The sequence below is a fragment of the Gavia stellata genome, chromosome 3 (genome assembly GCF_030936135.1).
Source record: "Gavia stellata isolate bGavSte3 chromosome 3, bGavSte3.hap2, whole genome shotgun sequence".
NCBI classification, from domain to species: Eukaryota; Metazoa; Chordata; class Aves; order Gaviiformes; family Gaviidae; genus Gavia; species Gavia stellata.
The window spans coordinates 101,643,865-101,665,294 of NC_082596.1; the positions used below are offsets into that span (position 1 = coordinate 101,643,865).

Consider the following 21,430-nt stretch of genomic DNA (forward strand, 5'->3'; position numbering starts at 1 on the left):
GGTTCAGCCTGGAGAAGAAACAACATTGAGGGAACCTAATAGCGGCTGGTACCTCAGAGTATCCAGAGGTGCCTGGCAGGACAACAAGAGACAGCAGATGTAGAGTGAAGGAAGAGAGGTTTTCAGACTGGTCTTTAAGGAAAAACTTTCCTCACAAGGACAGCCAAGCAATTGGCATGTTTCCCAGAGAGGTGGTCCAGTCACCATCCTGGTTTTCCAGACCTGACTGGACAGAGCTGTGAGTAGCCTGGTCTGATCCCACTGCTGACCCTCCTTTCAGCAGAAAGTGGGACTAGAGACCTCCCAAGCTGCTTTCCAACGTGAATGATTCTGTGATTCTCTTGATCAGGTGGTCATCCATGCTCTTTTCATTGAAATGGGTACAGGCACAATTTTATGGAAGGATACAGTCAGAAAAAAAGTTCTCTTTTCCTAAAAACAGCCATAAGTCTCTCTCTATATATACATAAAAAATGTGGGGAGGCATTTTCAGTTTTTAGATTGGTTAAAGAAAAAGAAAGGAAACTCTTTTGAAATAGGTGTGCATATTAGAAGCTTTTTCTCTTTCTCATCTAGGGCAACTTGCACAGAGAGTGTTGAAGTTTTTGAGAAGTGTTGAGATATGAGACACAAAGTAGCAAGATTTGCTTTAGAAATAAGTTACAAATCCTTCTATCTGATTATACAGCATGTAGCATACACACTGGCTCGCAGTCACCAGCTCTCAAGTGTGTTTTCTAATGTTTGTCAATTTTTATCCCTCTTAATTCTGTACATGGAGACATCCTCACTAATACTAATAAAAGTTTAAGGTAAGCTAAAATGATTTTTCTGCAGATATTTTTGTATTATAAAAACTTTCCATTTTTAAATTATATGTAATTCTGAAAATTCAGTTAGGCAAATCTCATCTGGTGCACATTTTGCTAGTAATGATGGGAAATTCTGAAAATTCATGCTGTGGCTACCTTAAGTTAATAGATGCTAACTGGAAGGGAGAAGTGGTAAGAAAATATAGTTAGTGAAAGGAAACAACGACCTTTTATAAAAAGGATCACAGAATCATTAAGGTTGGAGAAGACCTGTAAGATCATCAAGTCCAACTATCAACCCAACACCACCATGCCCACTAAACCATGTCCCGAAGTGCCACATCTACATGTTTTTTGAACACCTCTGGTGATGGTGACTCCACCACCTCCCTGGGCAGCCTGTTCCAATGTTTGACCAACAAAAGATCCCTCGCTTGATATAATATTACTGTATTGTAAATCAGCATCTCACTTTTGCACATTGTGTCCTTAAATAAAAGCATCATATACTCAATTTCAGAGTTATTAACCACAGTGGGCTTCCTAGAGGTTGGCTACTGATCCCTTGCCTTAATTTATTAAATATAACTTAAGCTAATAAAGAAAAATGCATTTTACTTTATACCTTTTTTGAAGGTCTTGAATATTCTAACCTGCTGGCCTCTTCCGTTGTAATCTGTTTTGCTTGCACAGGTTGCATACCACAATCCTCCTCTTCTACCTTTGCATACATGCTCAATGACTTAAAATTTATAATAGCCATTATGTTTTGCAGTATGTTGCCTATAACTGTGGTGTGATCTATTAATACATTATATTTGTTCACAATCACAAAGGCAAGATGTCAAATTGTTTGTAAAGCTGTCTTGGAGAGATGACTTAAACCTTTAGTGTGTCGTGATACTGGTAAATGCAAAGTAGTGCTGAGAAAAACATTGCTTGGCCAGGTTTATTTTGAAGGCGTAGTACTGTGCGCTTAAAAGCAAGTGTGTCTGTGCAGGATTTCAGCTTCTTTTCTTGCACTCTAGTTTAGCAGAGCACCAAGGTACGAAAGTGAAGACTTGAAAAGGAAACAGATTTTTTTTTTTTCTGGTCAGGCATGACATAAGTAAACATTTTGAAATAAAAATATCTAAATCTCCAAGCAGCTATTATTTTCTGAAGTACCTCTGTTGCGAATTCATTTTTCCTTAATAGCCGTTGTTTCAGACTTCGCTTCTTGTAGGCTTCATTTTTACGAGGACACGTTATGTTTTCAATTGTGCTTCAGGGAAGGAAAAAGATGAACTCTTTGAAGGTAGAGGTGAATGACTGAGTACTAGGAAAAAGACTGTTTTCTAACCGTAACTCTGTGTTTTTCACTGTTATTTGTGGGCATTGTTGTCTCTTAACATTAGCAGGTAGTGCCCGTTCCCTGTGAGTCTGGTAATGTTTTGGCCCTGGCATTGTTCCCGCATTAACCCCCAACCACTCTTTCTGTTTTCTACTGATGTGCATCTGTTACCTCGCGTAGCCATCCACCTGCGGTGGCTTTGGTCTGAAGCCATCGCACTGAATCTATTACCCATTGAGTACATACTTTTGATTTAATTGGGAGTTAATTGTGTGACAGATGCACGTAAGTAGGGATCACAAAAAGTGTTTTAAGCGTGCGTATGTAAGAGAGCGCTGAGTGAATATATTCAACTGTACACTCTTGCTTGGGTCCTGCTGTCACTAGCTCGTTAGAAAGTCTTCGCAGAAGATAAAATCAAAGGTATTCTCTATTAAGATTTCGGTGCACTTGGATAGTGAAAAGAAAATGCCTTGTTGCATCTTTCAGCCATTTTTCAGTATCTGTTTCCAAAGAATGGTGAGAAAAATAGTAGATTGTGAAATGCAGTTTGAGTTTTCATTTGTAATGATGTTTCTTAATGAACACTGTTAATGTTCACTGTAATAATTAATGAACACATTCGTAGGACCTTTTCCAAAGGTCTGTAGGAGCTGTTTGAGTGTACTGTATGCAGAATTGCTTTCCCATTCTCTTTCTCTGGAGAGCTTGCTTGGTACCTCCTCGCTGAAGAGTCCGCTTTGTTTATGCCACTTGCTCGGCCTCTCTGAGTGGGATCTATTGCAAACTGTATCCATCTAAATCAATACTGCTGTATTCCCTTCTCAGCACTATGCTCATCCAGTCCCATGCAAAGCTGATGGAGCTCGCTAATCCAGGGAAAAAAACCGTAACAACAAAAAAAGAAGTTAACTTTTTTAGTAGGTTGGCCTTCTGTCGGGTTACCGAGTTGGACTGGCTCACCTCAGGGCCAAATATCAGACTGGCTGTGCTGGTCTGAAGGAGGCAGAGGGAGGGTGGCAAAATTGCGGCCGCTCCCCTTCACTCACATTGGCTTAAACTTGTGGCAGTGCTGTATGCCCTTAGTTCCTTTGTGCCAGCTTCAGTAAATGATCATCCATAAGGTACAGTAACCATTTCACTTGCTGGTAGGCTTTTCATCTGTCACTCTGTCTTCAGATAGTGCTTCTTTTAGGTTAATGTTGTAAAATTTTATGCAGTAGCATATATTCTCTGCCAGCAGCATTTCAAGCTGTGCCTTTAAATGGTACATCGTTAGTTTTGGTGTTTATGCTTACTGAACTGAAAACACACACCATTAGAGTAGCTGATCAGCTGACCAGTCTGTTCATCAACTCTTTGGAGTAGTGCTCTTTAAAAAAACAAAACAGGTGTATGTCTGAATGAACAAGTTCTTTTCATAGCATGTGTATCTTTACTACATGTTGCTACACATGTTACTGTACTTTCAAAAGAGCTCGGTTGTTCGTGGACGTGCAGCAATATTGCAGCCCTAATGTTAGTACTAGCTTTTAGTACATATTCAGTTCAGAAACTCTTGAAGTGTAGAGAGTATTGAGGTTTGGAATTGACACTGCTCACAACTGTTGTTGCATATAAAAAGCTGTTGTTTTAAAAAAAACACAAACAACCCCAAAACTGCCAGTTTGCTTATATCTTGACTTAAAACTTTTTACATAATTTTGAAAGAATTTGAGTGTTGGAAAAATGTTCCCCTGGCACCTCTAAATGGGGAAGAAAGGATGTTTTACAGTCATTATAGTATTGGGTTTGAGCTTTGAGTTCAGCTCATCCTTATTTTAAGTGATATATTGAATCTCAATGTAACCTTAATAAAGAGTAGCACCAGGATATAGAGCAAGTCTTTGAAGTGTGTTTAGAGAATACTGGAGGTATATTGGTTTAGCTGTAGAATTAAGATTGTGTTAAAGGCCTATGTGAAATAACTTCATTTGGGTGTTAATGTTCATAAAGGTTTAAAGACATTATAAAAGGAAAAAACAGTCCAACTTTCTGACTATAGATAAAAACTGATCTGATGATGTTTTGTAAGTACATATCTTTTCTTTCTCAACAACTGTTGGATGTAATGAGAGGAAGAGAGAGAAAATGGAACAATTAATGCACCATATGTACAAAACAAAAAAAACAGCCTGTAGGTGTTATACTGAACAAGAATTTGGTTTAGTCCCATCTATCTTTTTTATGTAGATAGAATTTACTCATTTGTATTGCATTTTGAAAGACTTGTACCCAGTAATGGATACTTGTTGTTTGTTGTTGTTTTTTCTTTTAAGCTAAAAGAATATATATATATTGGGTCTTTTTATCTTTTGGAAACCCTTCTTTTCTTGCAGAAAATACTACGTGTTTCTGCACAGTTTAACCCTGCGTATGTATATGGGGTAATTTGAAATCCATCCATTATTAAGCAACAAAATTACACTCCATCTTAATGATTTGGGGTTGTTTCTTTTCTAGAAGAAATAAGCAGCCTCCCCTTCAAATCTTGCGAGGACAGCAGCTGCGGATGAGAATGAGCTTCATATTTCATACATTCTATTAACTTCACACGTATAAACACACACTTGCTCACAAACCCCAGTGTCACATTATAGGTGAACAGGCCCTAATTAAAAGCACGCACCATCTGCCAGTGTGCGGCAGCAGGGTGGCACTCCATAACCATCCTGACTCCTGTGATTGAAATGTATTATTTATGAGCTCAAAGAGAAAACATGCTGCTTGGCTGGTGGAGGCTGCATTAAGAGCTGGATAGCACCATCTAATGGTGTGGAGTGCGACTGGCTATTCATCTTCCCTCTTCTTTCTCCCCTCCTCAGTCTCCTCCCCCAATATTTTTATTTTTCAACATCATCTTTGGAGTTTTTTATGGTCGTGTTCCAGACAGTTTTGTGTCTCGTGTTTCACTTTTATACAAGACTGAAAACAGTTGTTGAAATATTACACTATTTGTGGTGGTTGCAGCAGCCTTTTTTTTCTTTCCAGCACCACACAGGGTTTTACTTTCTGTAGTAAAAATGATACTGATGTGATGTGGTAGTAGAGAAGCGGGACATTAGCAAGATAGATAAGCAGGATCAGTTTACTGCCATTTCTCCTTCCCCTCCCAAGCATGTGTGTAATGAAAGTATCTACTGCTCAGTCTGAAAATTTTATTTTAATATTGAAATTGGCCCTATTTTTTATTGAGCACTACGCTACAGACTGCATAAAGGTTCTTTACTGGGTTGAAAAGAAAGGGGAGAGATTTGGAGATAACTGCAGCTTTGAACCTTCCTCTCAGAAAGCAGAGATCATAACCTCTTCCTACTTGCAGAGATCGTGTCCTGTTACTGCTTCTTGGTGGAGAAATGGATGAGGAGGTGTTGGACTGAGTGGTTGAAATATGCTTTGTCAGGAGAGGAAAGGGGTGACAGGGAAGGAGCCCTTTTTTGTTATGGTTGGTCTGTCAGTCTACCTTTGTTGTCTGCTAGATTACAAAGTCAGAAGTAGTGATAATGTGTAATGTATTTAGTGGTTAGCTCAGTGACCTTTAGAGTATGCAGAATAAGAATAGCTGCACTGACTCAAAATAATTTGGGGGATGATTTTTTGGTTCTTAGGCTTTTTATTATGTTCTTGACCTTAGCAATATCCATGTGGGGTATCCAACAGTATGTTTGCAGCAATAGCAAGCAGTAAGGACTGGACTGATATGTGAAATATGACATTTTTCTACAATAACTTCCAGTAAAACCACTGTTTTTAATGAAAGAATCTGGTCACTGTTTCAACTCAGGCAAGACAAGACCCTGAATAAAAAGATAGATATATAAAACTGAGCGAAATATATACGTGTGTGTATGTATATTTATTTTTAAAAATCAGCATGCTTTAAAGAATGTTGAAATGTCATAAACTGGCACATCTATGAATGTGTCTTCTTATTGTTTGTGTTTAGAATGTATGCCATCAGAAGGATAAGAGATGCCTTCAGAGAAAACAAGAATATAAAGGATTCTGAAAAAATAGAAGAACTAGTGAATAAAGCCAAAGCAAACCTAGAGGTTATTCATCGGCAGGTATGTTTATTTCTCTCATTTTTTTCTAAGAGTTGTACACTCCTCAGTTAACTGTTTTGTGCCACTAGAGATGGAAAAAATAGATCCTTGCTCAAAACATCTCTGGATGAACAGTAGTTTTTGTATGTCTGAGTTTGAGAGGGTGGAAACTATCCATTTATCCATGATGGTGGCAATAGCGGATTTAGGGATGTTTGTTCCATTAACTGGAACAGCCCTTGCTATCAAAAGTTTATATGCTCTTCCATTACCTTTTCTGCTGTTTGTTTTACTATGTCAACACTCTGATTCTCTGTTCTGCCCTAATTTTCCTTTGAATCTGTTTCCTGTAGATCATGTGGATTCCTTTACTCATGCTTTCCTCCTTCCATCATAGGTTTAGAAGAGTGGTTGTGACACTCGCTCTGAATAGTCTTGCCTTCTGTGTTTGTTTTTCCCCATCTCTAGACACAGTGTTACAACAGCAGCAGAACAAGAAAATCATAAAGTGAATTAAGTAAATGCTGGCTAAATGTGTCCAAGCAGGGTGATAGATTTTTCTTCGGAAAAAGTTGAGTCACTGGCAATATTTTCCTCTGACCTTGTCTGAGTAGCATTTATAGCATCTCTGTTCCTTCCACTGGGTACCGTATTATTTAGACATGAATTACACTTCATTGAACTTCAGATGCTTTATTACTTCTCATACATACCCACTGTCTATCTACAGTGACCACTGGAAATTTGAAGAAAGCAAGCTTCTACACCTGAACTCTCTAAGGGCACTTGCAATACTTAAACTGTTCATCCCTGCAAAATCTGCACTTACTGACACCAGTCGGAGCTCAGTAGTACTTTTATTAAATATCGAATTAATATGCGTACCTGTTCTTCTATGGACTGTTTTAATATTAATTTTTTAACAACTGGTAGGTCAGTTAGCTGGATTCTTATTTCTGTAGGAAGCTGGGCCCTTTGATTTGGCAATTAAGTATGAATATTTTGGTGCAAGTTAAATTATTTCTTTGGAATGTCTTCTCCCAGGAACAGGTGTTGTTTTGTGCTACCATAGCTTTGCTATCTTTTTTTAACCCAAACACTGCTATTTTTGTATTTTAAAAGTGTTTGTCAAAGAAGCAATTCAGATTGGATTGATGTAATGCAATTATATTTAAATGTTGGGGTGTTTTTTCTCGTATCTGTTGGTGATGAGTAGCATTTTCTAGCTCTTCTTGCAAGACAAGACCCACAACTTTTATGAAGTTTTCTTTTAGCCTAAAGATTGTCCCTCAGCATCTGATAGGTCTTTCAGCTGCCTTGGAAAGAGTAGGAAGAGCAGGCAGGCTTGGTTAATCTCTGACTGGTGTACCCACTCGCTGTCCTTTGTAAAGGATTTACGGGTTTAAGGAAATTTTGTGTTGCTAGTGAATGTTTTGATTATACATTAACATACATGTGCCTGTATGTACACAAGTATCTCGAACAAGCCTGTACATGAACAATAGGTAACTGTTTCACATACCGGCCTGTATTTTGCACTGGTAAAAATGTTGTGCATTTAATTCTTCTTTAAAGAAAATTCCAGCAATAAGAGGTTAGACAAGATTTGTTATTTTCTTTTAGCATGGATTCTGCTTTTTTCATTACACCAGCAGAACCATTTTAATCTGCTGGTTTTTTTTTTTTCCTGTTTTGTTACTTTGTAGTAATGGCAAAGAAATTGTATAAGAAATCTTTCTTGACTCAAGATTGAGAGAGGTCATTGAGAGCCACATCTCGCTCTACCACGCAGTACATAAAACATTTGAAAGAAAGATTTATATGTAGGTGTGAATTTTTCAGCAGGGAAGATGTTCAGAAGCAAAAAATGCATGTAGGGTTCTACTTCCCTGGAATAGCACTGTTTGAATTTTCAGAATATAAAAATCTCTCCGTGTATGTTTTAGTTTTGCAAACACAAAAAACTGGTGTTTAATACAAATATCTTAAATATATTATAATTGAACTGTTGCCAAGCAAACGACATTAAGTATCTATCTTTCTGGTATGCGTTTGTTACTTGGAGGGTATCTTTGTCACTGGCACATACCAGAATAATGCAGAATGGCCTCAGTTACTGCTAAATCTGCAGGGTTTTGCTTGTTTGTTTGTTGTTTCAAATCTCAGCTGTTTAAGGAGTTTCTCCCACATGCGAAACTAATCTGCTGAAGTTAAAGTAGTTTTAAATTGGATCGCATTTTGGTATCATGCCATGTAAGAATTTCAGGAAAAATATACTTGAAAAGTAAGGAGTATTAGAGAGTCTGACACAACTTCCCATTTTTAACACTGCTAAAACAGTGAAGCTAATGTTGAAGTATCTCTTATATGTCACACTTCCAGAAATTTTCCAGACAAAGTATAATCATGCTGCATTCAGTTTTGGAAGGATGTATGTGTTTATCTTATATGTTTGCGGGAGTAACAGACAGTAACACACATACTAACATAATAGGCAATGGAACTTTTTGACAGAAAATAATCTGATGAAAAAAAATTAGTTTATCAAGATAATTTTTTGACGCATTAGGCCCTGCAAGACTTCATGTTTGGGTAATAAGGATTATTTTTTTCTAAGTCAATTCCCTGGCGCCACCACACCCCCCAAAAAAACTTTTTTTCTAAAAAATTGTGAACGGTTGTTCTTTGCAGAATTTCTATTACGTTTCAGTGTCACTTCACTTTCAGCTGTAAAGCAAGAGATAAATATTGGAAAAATAGCAACACTGTCTTAAAAGTAAGCTTTTCATCAGGACTATTAAAAACTTTAGCATCTAAATCATACTAATATTTATTTGCTGTCAAATTTAATCATGCTCTGTGGAAAAAAATAATTCTTGCTCCCTGTTTATTTGAAGATTAAGTAGTGAATTCATCTGATATTATTAAGACATTATATTTAAAACTAACCAAGCATATATAAAGTGTTTTTATTTTTAAATGCAGAAGCACTGAAGCAAACATGAGATCTAGCGTACATTTTTTTGCTAAGTTTGAGGTTTATTACGATGTAACGCATCTTGATATTGCTGACTTTTTCATAGTGTGTCGATAGAAATTAAATAACATCCCACTTCGCTGACAATTTGTTGTTACTCTAAAATCAAATTTATATTCACTTTACGTTATAATTTATGGTTTAGTCATCAAAGTGACCATTGAAGTGTAAGGTTCATAAATAACTATTTGAATCAGCCTAGTGAGAAATGTGAGATAGTGACAGATTACTGTCATTTTGTTCATGTCAGTCACTGTACACTTTGCTTGAATGTTATAAAAGTAGCTTTATAAAGCTGAAAAGCATGGAGGAACATTAATCTCTGCCTTAGTCCTCCTCTGCTTGTTATTGGTTTTGGTTTAAAAATAGTCTGGCTAAAGGAAGGAACAACTCTGATTCTTTTCTCAACACTGTGAAGATTTTTTGTGTGGTGTCTTCCCTGTAAAGAAGGGTGTTGTGAGAAATGCATTGTCACAAGTAAGTTTGAAATAGAAAGTTTTAAAAAGTTTTGAGGCTAAGTCTTGAGGTCCTTTGAGGATTATCCTAACAGCCATTCCTCAGCTATGCTAATATGACTTCATTTATGAGTTTCCATCACTATTGGAATCCGTTAGTGGTAGGAGAATTTGCCCTGAAATGTTACTGCTGTTGCTGAGATTCAAGATTTATAGAAGCCACTTGGAAGATAGGATAATACTGAGTGTTTTGAAGTATTCCCTAGTTTTCTTTGTGGCGTGCTGTATCTCAATTTTTGAATTGAAAATATAGAAGTGAACTTCAAAAGCTATATTAGTCCTGTGTGCTCAGATTAAATGCCTGTTTTAATTTATAGGACGTCTCATTCTTACATATTCCTCCACAGTAATTTCTCCTCAGTTTTAGATTGTATCAAGAAACTACCAGTCATCTTGTTGCCCAGCTAAGAAGGATTATTTTGGTTTTCCTGGCAGCTCTGAAGGCTTTAGTATCAATTGTACTGGTTTTGACATCACACAACTACAGTACTCTTCAGTAAAACAGTTTTGATATTTCACAGCCTTTGTTTGTCCCTTTAAATAATCCAAACTGATGAGAATCATGGTTTGCACAAACGTTTAGCAGGGAGACAAGAGATGCACTGCGAGCGGTTAGACAGTCAGGAACCGTTCTAAGGAACAGATGAACTTTTCTTTTTCGTTTGAGTTTGAGTTGTTCTTCCTCAGGCTTGACCTCTCTTACTGTTCTCTTCAGATGTATAGAAGAATGAAGGAGTGTGGTTTTGAAGTACGAGAACTCTATTAAAAAGGTTCCATTGATAACAACAAATATTGAGTACTTGCAGCATTTTTTCATGTTTCCAGCATGTTGTAAGTACATTCTAATCCTTGCAATAGTCATTGATTATAGTAACTTTAGCTCCTTTTTTTTTTAATGAAGTGCTTCATGACATCCGTGCTAAAAGCCTGTGTCATACTTCGTGTGAGATTTTGGTCTTGTTTCTCCATATTTGCCATTTCTAGTAAAAACGATTAGTGTGGTCTTGTTTTGAAATTTGTGCAAAGTAAGAACAGTTGAACAGTTTTTCTGGATCTTTTTTTTTAGCGAGCCAAGTTGCCAGTGCAACTGTGTAGCCAAGTACTGCGCCTTCTTGAGGCATTCATTAGCCATATGTCATCTTAGCAATATCGTAGATTCAAGTAAGTTGAATGGAAATGACACTGAATGAATGTACTAATACAGCACTCATATTATTATGAACTGGTAATAATATAGCCACAGCATAAGGAAGCATATTTCTGTTAATCAAAGTAATATAAATATTAAAGCATGTTTGATAAATAATAATTAGCAAGACAAGCAATTTCAATTATAGGTACTCTAAAAAACAAAAGGTAAAAGTACCTTAGTTTACTGCACTTGCTTTGGATTTTGTTGCTCATCCTTTGTGGCTTTATCAGCAAATACTCCCATTGTTTTCCACAGTTCAGTTCTAGTAATCCTATGATTGATTTGTAGCAATAGCAAGTAAATTAGTAAATGCCAAGGTGTATGTATTTCTGGACTGAAAGCACATTGTTGAGCATTCAGGGGATTGGTACCAATTTACACAGTTGTGAGTGACGTTGGAAATGACTGTCTCAAGGAACTTCTCAACCTTCAAGAAATATTCTGTGTATCTGAAGATACCTGTGTTGATACTGCAAAGCACTGTCAGTTGGATGCCCTTATCAGGAGAAGGTTCATTATGAAAATTCTTATTAGTATTTTTAGTTTCAGGCTACAAGTCATATTTCTGTCTAATTTTTATTAATATGTAAGAAAGTTGCAAAATACTGTAAAATGTATTTGATTATGTTAGCAGCAGTTTTGAAGCCAAGAGGAAAGAATAGCTGGAAAAGCTTTTTAAGCACTCTGAGTGTGGGGTGCAGCACCCACACTACTGTTCAGTAATGTATATGATATTGTCAGGTCATGTTTTCCTTCTGACAGCCAGTTATGTTGAAGCTCTAATATGGTTTCTCTTACCAAGTTTGTCACTGCAAGGAAGTTTTAAAATCACAGATTAATTTACTGCTTTTCTTGAGAAGCTTCTTGAATTGTTTTTTTTTACCTTCACAATGGCAAATACCTATTTTTCTACAAAAATGTATAGACTTACAGTCCTTATCTAAGAGGAGTGTCCTTGAAAGTTTGCTGCTTTTTTACTAGTGTCATATATTTCTATTTATTACAGTTGCACCTACACGTTCCAACCAGGATAGAGCCAACATTGTGCACAGAGAGAACTATTCCTACCTCTTGAGCCATTTAATTTGTTAAAGCAAGTATAGACGCAGGAAAGAGTTTTCAAATGCCTCATTCACAGAAGAAGAGCAGGAGGTGAATGGCTTAATCAAACAATGCACAAAGATCCTATTAAAACAGTTTTATCAAGTCACTGCACGTATCAGTTTTTGAAGGCAATCAAGCATCTATACACTTCTAAATACTTGCAATGGCATCTAGAATTTAGAAAATGGTTGGCATGAACCTCTTGTACTTCTCTTGCTCCCGGCCTGTTGCCATACTGGTAGTCAGGTTTTAATTGCTTTAGCAGATCATGAGTTCTCACTTGATTGGTTCCCTATATGCATTCGTCGAAATTATGCTGGAAGCTTGTGGCAAAGCCAAACACTGAATTTAAATCAGCTGACTTCGGTTTTTAGAAGGCATTGGGGGGATTTTTCTGTGGATTTTTTTTTTTTAATTCCAAAGCTCTTTGGGGTGATATTTTTAGATATTTTCTTTTCCTCAAGGTCATTTAAAGCCTATTTGTTATGTTCAAGTTGCACTTACTTTCTGTGTGATTTGAAAACATAACTCAAGAAACATACATCTATATATTTCTTCTTTTATAACAGTAGCCTACAAGGAAGAATATGATTAAGAAAGCAACAGAAATCCTTAACATACCTTATGTTTCAGTGCTGTTTACTTGGAAGGAGACACAGATGGAGGTGGAGGAAGGTGTAACATAGGATGGATAATACCTGTCTTGTAGTAAACAAGAGAAAGCTTGAAACTGAAATAGGAAGCATTAAATACAAACCTATACTGGTTTTGTATTCCAGTATGAGAGGAAATGTATTTTATGTCCAGTAAATATCCATAAAGTTTTTTTGGGGGAAAAAGGAGGAGGAAGAAAGAAAAAACTGTAATAGGAGTGACTTTGAAAAAGGTTTGGTAAATTTGAACAGAAACCCAGGTGAATCAGAACTTGGCCCTTTGCAGGACATGTTAGCAGTGAGGTCCACTTTGGCCAGCCTTTTCAAATAGCTTTTTCATCTTGGCATGTAGGATAGCTTTGGAGATATGCAATATTGTAACAGATGCCAAAAGCCCAGAGCTGTCATATCAGCTTAATTTCTAGCATCTGAATGTGCAGGAAGTATAACAGACATTTTACCCGTCTTAGGGTGGCATGGCGCTCCAGGTTACACCTGTGTGCGTCTCCAGAGCAGTGTTACTCCTTAGACTTTCATTTAACTCTCCTGATGGAGAGCAAGATTGTATTTTCACAAGTGATTTGCTGCTGTTTGCCCTGCTGACTAAATTACAAGCAGCAGGTTCTGCCTGCAATATTAAATACCAAAGTAGACCCTGCATTGAAAGTGATCTTTAGTGTACAAGCAAAGGCAATTCAGAGGTAGAATGAGGCTTTGTCTTTCTGATCTAAGAGCCTTAGTGTAAAACACAGCATTTGATGTATGCAGTTATCTTTCCTAAAAAAAAAGACTGTTGAGTATTGGCAGTGGCTTTTAAAATACTTTAATTATCTGTCATAAAGAGCTGTCATTGATTTTGTTATATGTATTTAGTGGCTAATTCAGTGAGATTGGGGCCTTACAATAAATAATAAGTAGTTATATAATGCAACCAGAGCTCTAAACATCTGATGTTATGCACAGAGCAGAGCTGTCTGAAGGGTGGGAAAAGGACTTACTTTCTAGTGAGCAGTTTGGTGTGGCAGTATGTCACATCTGATCAAGTAAATGCTGGGTGTAAATTTCCACATGGAAAAGAGTAAGTTTCATCAGCTTGGCTGGTCAGTAGCTGCTTGAAACAGTTAGCAGCGCTGATTGAACCAGTCTGTGCTGAAGAAAGCTCCAGAAGCAAGGAAAGCTCACGTTTTCAGGGAGATGTGTTCGTCTGCCAATCGTCCCTTCGTGCTTTCTACTTTCCTGTGTTTGGTGTCTCAAGGGCTTCTACCCAGTGTGTCAATGAATACGGTTCATAGGGGTGGCTCTTGCAACAAAACTTCAGCGGGGCCTCTTCCAAATGAGGTAACAGCAAGTGCATGTGTGTCCTAGTATAAATACAAAATATTGCCAAGAGAGGCAAGGTAGAAGTAAGTGCTGGTAGTTTCAATCACAGCTCAAATGACTTCTTCCATGTTTCTGTGTGATCCTGAGTTGATGCCTGCCAGTCTGGTTTGTAGTGGTGCCAGTTGAGGGGAGGGTTTGAAGATTGAGTTTGTAGCATTAAAGTATATTAACCTTTGAGCAACTTTCTGTCTTTCTTGCTGTGTGGTGTTTGCTGCAGAGCAGAACATTTGTGGAGGATCTCCTTTTTACTGAAAAGGAAAAAGAAAAGTATGGCAGTTTTGTGTGTTGAAATGTATAACCTTGTAAAAGCCTGGCATATGTATTGTGACTTATGTTCATGTCAGAACACAGATATCTCCTGAGCAACCCTTTTCAGTGGTGTTATTGTGGGGTAAACCAGTTTTAAGTACAGCTAGACCTTGAAGAAATGAAAGGGATTGCTGTTTTGAGGACTTCTGAAAAAGTAAGAGACAACAGTGCTGTTATTAGAACAGTAATCTCTATTTTGATCTCCCACAGTTTGTTGGTTGCTTTTTAATCTGTTGTTGGTTTATTTTGCTTTCCTTGCTGAGAAAATTTTCCTTCCTGGTTTTGTACTGCTTATTGAAAGGAGACAGTGCCAGGTTCAATGGCACTGCAACTAAGCAGGCACACTTCCCTGCAGGAGGAGCTTTGGCACATTTGTCTGGTGCCTCAGATCCCTGGGACTGTGTTCTGCTGCCCTTGAACTGCAGTATGTAATTCAGGATGATGATGTTGCTGTTGACGGCCTTGCTATCCGACAAGTCACCTAGTCCTGTAGCTGTGGTACAGTGTTTTTTTAATGACATTTTCTCCCCCCATGCTCAGTCATCAGTCTCTCAGCATATTACAGTTTTTCCCTTTACAGCTAACAAAGGGAAGAGGGAGCATTTTAGGTCCTCTTTAAGCTACTTGCATTCTTTTCTGACCTTTCAGATGGCCATGCTTCTCCCCTCAGCACATTGAAAATACAGTATGTAAAATCTTCCCCAGCCACTCTACATCAGATGCCTTTTTTTGTTTCTTCCACAGATAGTTTGTCAAGTCTAAAGAATTTATTCTCATCTTCATTCTCAGCATAAGACCAGCCTGCAAAGAGCTCTATTTGTCCTGTTTGCTCCAAGAATCTGGCTTCACAAGTGCTTTTTATTTCCCCATCTTATTATCTTTATGCTTCTTCTGTTGGTTCAGTAACTAAAACTCTTCCATTATCCCAGTTGCAAACGTGCCAGTTGTTTTCTTATTTTAAAACTGCTTGTTAAAATAAAACCTGTTCATAAACCCCACCAGCATTAATTGTCATTTACTAAAAATCTGAAAAATGTTACTTAAAAAAAAAAAAAGCCTTCTTAAGTCCTCTGTGTCTGGTGTGTCTACATGTATTGTAATCTTCCGGGGTCCTCTCTGGGGGTCCATTGAATACCCCTGTGGTTTAGCATAGCACCAAACATGGTTTCTGTCACTAATACCATTTGACTTAATTTGCAGCCATCTATTCACAGTGATCTAGTTTTATTTTGACAATAAACATAAACATATGTGTGGCCTTCACATAAAGCTCTTTCAAACACAGCAGCTTTATCATTGACGTGTTACATTTAAATTTTATCTTCTTTGCAGTAATTTGGATTCTGTCTAGTGTCTCTGTAGTAAGCTGCTTGTACTTGAAGGAAATGTGTTTGATCCATGAAGTTGTGATGAAGGCCAGGCTTTAGGGAGGAAAGTTGCTAGACTCCAATATCAGCACGTCTGATCCAGCCCTTGGAAGTTTAAGCAGGGAAAACTGTTTTCTAGACAAGAGTGTAGAGAGAAGTTTAATTAGTGTTTACGCAGTCTCCTTGGTACTGGTGCATTGCTGCTGTCTTTAGCTCCGTGCGTTCTGAGGTGAGCCTGGGGTTTTTTTGGCCATTAAAAGCTATAGCTGCAGTGCCCTTCATCTTGGTGACAGGCATTATGCCAGTACATTAATTCTGAAAGGAAGTAAAAAGAAGAAGAAAAAAGGAACCCAAACTCTTCCAGTCACATTTAAATCACAAGCTGACTGATTCCTGTTGTTATTCTCTCTGGGGTGTGTCAGACGTATGGTTCCCTGCTTGGAGGTATGGACTGTCTGAACGTCCTTCCTAGGCTGTTTGCTTTGCAGGAAGTGAACCATTACTAAGCAGAGTTTCGAGTTCACCTTTATAATTTGGTCACCTGTACAACGTACATAAATACGTACTTTGAAACAAAGATCTGCTGTTATCCTGTAAACAAGGTCTTGTCCCTCACCAGGGGAGTTATGAATATTGCAGCGTAGTGGGAAAATAATACGTTCATAGTCTTTCTCTCATGAGCATAATTCACTTGCTGAGCAGTTGCTTTGGAAATTTTTAACCATGTTTTCATCTGAGTCTATGGTTAGTGGGAGCATTATGTGACCTAATCACTTAGCCTTTCACATTAGTACAGATCTTGTTTGTAATTCTGTTGATTTTGTTGTTGACCCAATGCTTTGGTTATGTGTTCAAATGATCTTCATTTTAATTGAAAGTACATTTTGTCTCATGGCAGTCTAATTTCTGTGCACATTTGTCAGTAGTGAATACTTAGTGGGGGTGATTACTCTCTAACTGCTTGTGCCAGTATACCTCTGGGAGGTTAATCAATCTTGTGCTTTTTAATTGACATCAATAATGTGCTTACATTTATCAATATTTCTTAATTGTCAAGTTATAACAGTGGAACTTCAATAATAAATCATGCCAATGGTTAACTTCATACATTAGATTTTTAAGAGTCTCCTTAAGCAGTTTGACATGTTGTAAATTGCTTTTAAATGATTTGTATGTATGCTCATGGGGGAAGAGGGGAAAAAATTGGTATGCAAAGTCATGCTGTAGAATAATACTGAAGAACTAGCCCATTGACAGTAAAATACCTTTACCACATGTATGGTATGCTTTATGGGTAAAAAAAAAAGGAAGTAAATCTTTTCCAAGTGCTAGTTTTATTACTAGTAAGTTTGTGAGTATGGCAGTACACGTTCATTTATTGTGCCATCCCAAGGGACTTGTCAGGGCCGGTACTGTTTCCCTTCTCTCAGCTGTACAAGCAAGGCAGAGGGCGGAGAGAATTACCAGTACTACTGCTCCTTTACAGAAGTAGCAGTGAGCTCCAGGAGATCAAGGCACCCTGATTTTAACTGTTCATTTCACCACATGCCTGTCCTTAAGATACTGAGGTGGAAATAAAGGAGGCTACTTCTGTTTAAATTTAAGCATATATTTAAAGACTTCGGTGCATAGGGAACTAAATTATTTTCCCAGGTTCCCAAAATATGCTTACAGCAGGAATTAAAGCATGATGTTCCAAATCTTATAACACTGTCTATCTCAGTGTGTATCCCTTTATCATCTACTTGGCTCTCTTGTCTCTCCCCTTTAGATCCAAGCAGCAGTAGGCTGGAGAAGAAAATCTGCTTAGACAGAAAGCTGTCAGGATGCTGACCACATTGTTTGTGTCAGTCTTACCATGTTTTATAGGCCACACCAAAGACAATATAAGAGTTAAAAACCCTGCCTAATGAGCAGTTAAAAAGACTTAATAGTTAATGCTGCTATTTTCTAGTTAAGTGAGAGCCAGTGTGAATACCAGGAAAGGAAAAGAGAGAAGTAGGGAAGCAGCTATTTGTGGGTTTTGCAGTTTTACTTCTCAATTGAGATCCTAAAGGCGAACTGCAGTTTTTCAAGTAAACATATATATACATACAAAAATTCAGATAAGTCATTAATGTTGTTAAACTCAAATCTGATATAAAATTAATTATTTTAGTATCTTCCTGTGTAGGGCCTAATCTTACAATGCTACTTGTAGAAGGAACTGTTGACTGAATTAGTTGTTACCTGAAATGCCGTAAAATTAAACGGTATTTTATGTAGAGTTAAAGATAAACCATTTGCTTACGTTTAAAATGAGATTAGAAAAATTGTTTTGGGAAAGAAAAACAGGTGAGGAGTTGGAAGAGCTGGAGAATGAATATGACTAACCTCTTTAATCAGTTGAAGGGGTAGGAAAAGAATATTTATATACCTGATGATAACAAACCTGGAATATACCTGATAATAACAAACCCACTTTATCAAGGGTGAGTAAAAAATTCACCAGAGTCTCAATCCTAGGAAACAAAAGGACTGATTTAAACATCCAAGTCTTGATGCAGATAGCAAAGTTCCATGTCACTTGAGCAGTTCAAGATCAGACATGTCTGCATTCCCATTCCTCTTGCCTTTCTTGTTCTCCATCCCGGCTCCATCCTCACATAGTACTCTAGCTTAGTACTCTAAAATACTGTATTTCTCTGTATTTCAAATATGATACTGTTAGTTGAAAACTGTTGTTAATAGATTGATTGTTTTTATTTCACTTCTTTGAACTTCTGTGGGAGAAAAATGGCTGGCAAACAGATGAGTTAAACAGTAGTATGATTCCATCCTACCCAGTGTCATGATTTAAATTTCTATTTCTGTAATTCCTATTCTCTTCTTACTAACTGAAGAAATCATGTGTTGCCCAGGTCCTAAAAAAAAAAAAATCAGACCAAGAGATTTTGTTGTCTGTGTGCAAAACTAAGAAGTGTGTACTCTAACATCAACACTAGCTTTTATATGAAAAGACAAATTAAGGTATTAAATGTTTCAGTTTCAGTCTAGCAGCCATTTTACTGACTTCTTGTGAATGTTAAAGGTAATAAATTACACCTCTCCCTCGTTTTTTGAATGAGACAAGACTGATAAGATACAGCTATCTAACGAATAAAATTACAGTGGTTACCAAATCAACTCCCATTAAAGCAAGGATGTGTAATCAATCTCTTTGCGAAGGGTAAAGCAATTCAGAAGACAAAACCATCGACACTTTCTTTAGCATGGCAGATTAAGTACATTCATGTTGCGCGTGGAGGGCTTTGCAGTAGGGTGTTTGTGTGAGTAAGTTATATTTCGTTTCAAAAGCAGGCATCTTGGGCTGCAGCTGATACGGCATGTCAGCCCAGACACTGCTGCGCAGCTTCTGAGCCAGAAGCCGTTTGCATCCACGTCTAGAAGGGTAAGCTTGCCTCGGCATATGAATGTGTGAACACAAGTCTTTAAGAAGTGGTGACCGTTCAGTGACATTCAAATTGTATTTGCCCTTTTGATTTCAAACCTGCCTAAGATACCTGGGACGTACATGAAATTAGATTTGGTTTGGCTGTTAACATGTAGAATGTAAAATCTATCTTGTGTGAACTAAGCTCAGAAAAGTTTATTTTCATGCACTGTTCTCCAAAAATATACTTAATGCCAGCATAGCCTGAATGATAGTTCAGGAATGATAATTCATGAATGATAATTCAACTAGTTCAATTGCCAGGTTTTCCAGTACTTTTGAGGAAGACTGAAATTGCTGCTACCAGGTCATCAGGTGGCATATATTTTGAAACCTAAGTGAGCCTGGTACAGGAAACTTGTCTTTTAACCTTCTTCCTTTCCTCAGACATCCTACATCGAGTGAGTACTGAGGCTACTGAGAAAGTGAAGAGTGTAATGAATATCTGTAATATATATTCTCATAGGCTGAAAAGAGAGGATGCCTCTTTTATTCAGAGGATACCTGAGCAGATTGATAGCAAGGATCCAGACTTGTGTCCACACATTTATGCTGACTAATGTGGGTGCTTAAGCGCTTAAGGTACTCCGGAAGTCGCTAAAATGTAAGCTCCAAAATTACTTAAGCATTCAAGAACATAAGCTTTTGCCCTCTAGTACAGTTTCATATTTGGAAAAAAAATCAGTACAGTGTAAAAGTAGAACTTGTAGTCTTTTTCATCTTTTGGTAAAGTCCAGGCCATCTGTATTTCTTTTTCTTTCCTTCAGCTAAAAGAAGAGTAACTTGATGTAGCTATATTGCAAGTCTGTGGGGAATACTTCCTTCAGGGAGTAATTCATGAGCTACACAGTGCACTTTGTTTTTCACAGGTGCTTAGCATGTGCATCTCCTGTTGTAAAGCTGAAAGCTCTGGGTAGGGGAATGATGGGGCTTAAAGAAGTACCCAGTAGCCGTTGCCACCGTTGTGCTTACTGACATACAACAAGGAGCCTTTGAAGCTCAGCTGATCAGACTTAAGTGATGGTACTTCCAATTTCAAAGGTTTGCAATGATCTAGAGTTAAGAATTTGTTTTTTAAAAACACTACACAGCTTTTACCATTCTGTGCAGATCAGTAGTCAGTTCATATCTGACTTCCCTGTCATGATGACAGTTGATCTGGAAGTAGTGGCAGATAATTCAGCGAAGATCAGATTACATGTTTTGTGTATGCACGTAAGGTGGTAAAATCCGGCTGTATAGCACATTAGTTTCGTCAGTGCTGCTTGATTTTGGTTTTCGTTTTCAGCTTTTCATTTAAAGTGAGATTGGAGTTCTTTATTTGACTTCCTGGCTAAGGCTTTTTAAAATGTAAATAGCAGCCTTGTACCTCTAATACAGAGTGCTGTGAAATTGAGAGAAGGAGAGTCTGACCTACTCTTACAAAAGAAAACAAAACTGAGAAAGGGTGGAACATAGGAACAGAGAGATCCAAGGCTTCCCACCAGATAGTAATGGATATGACCTTTAATATTGAGGCCTTTGGATCAAATTTAAGTTGGCATTAAAATTTTCTAATAAATGCCCTGCTGAATCTCGAGTTTTTTCCCTCAGATTTAATTCAATAAGGTCACAATAAAGCAAGTGCTGTCTGTGCTATTGTAATTGCTCTCAGCAGGCTGGTAATATTATTGCAGAGAAGTGCCAGCTACTGTGCTTTTATGTCTTTCTTCAAGCACTCTCCTTCCTACATGCTTGCTCCTCTTGCTCTCAGGTCTACCCTAAGTAGGAAGTGAAGCTGTTTTAAATGCCATTTGCTTCTCATTTTAACATGTTTTTATGGTAATGCTTTCCTGAGTCTCTTCAACAAAGGGAATAAGAGCATAGCCTGTCTTACTGCAGAATAACTGGGGGCTTGTATTTCCTTTCCTTAATTCTCATCCAACTGTTGGGCATTAGATTCAACCTCTAAGTTCTTAAAAGTTGATACTCCTAAACATGCAATGCTTAGTTCATTTTGGCTTAGTGCTTTTAGGGTTATGGAATAGTTGTACAGCTAAAGGAGTTTCTCTTAGACGTGTGGGGAGAGACACTCAATACCCACTGTCCTATGTTTCATTAAAAAATGACAAATTGCAGCTCATCCCAGTGAGGTATATGTATTTGGGGTCCTGCGCTTGTAGGTTAATACC

General features: G+C 37.6%; 1 protein-coding gene across 2 annotated transcripts in view; it reads left to right on the forward strand.

The window, feature by feature from the left end:
• The window catches only part of LYRM4 (LYR motif containing 4), a 95,452-nt gene that overhangs the window by 16,648 nt on the left and 57,374 nt on the right, over nucleotides 1-21,430 (forward strand). For both annotated transcript variants that reach the window (XM_059835966.1, XM_059835968.1), the window contains exon 2: nucleotides 6,131-6,251. In XM_059835966.1, the coding sequence (XP_059691949.1) occupies nucleotides 6,131-6,251 (121 nt within the window). The remainder of the gene's footprint in view (nucleotides 1-6,130; nucleotides 6,252-21,430) is intronic.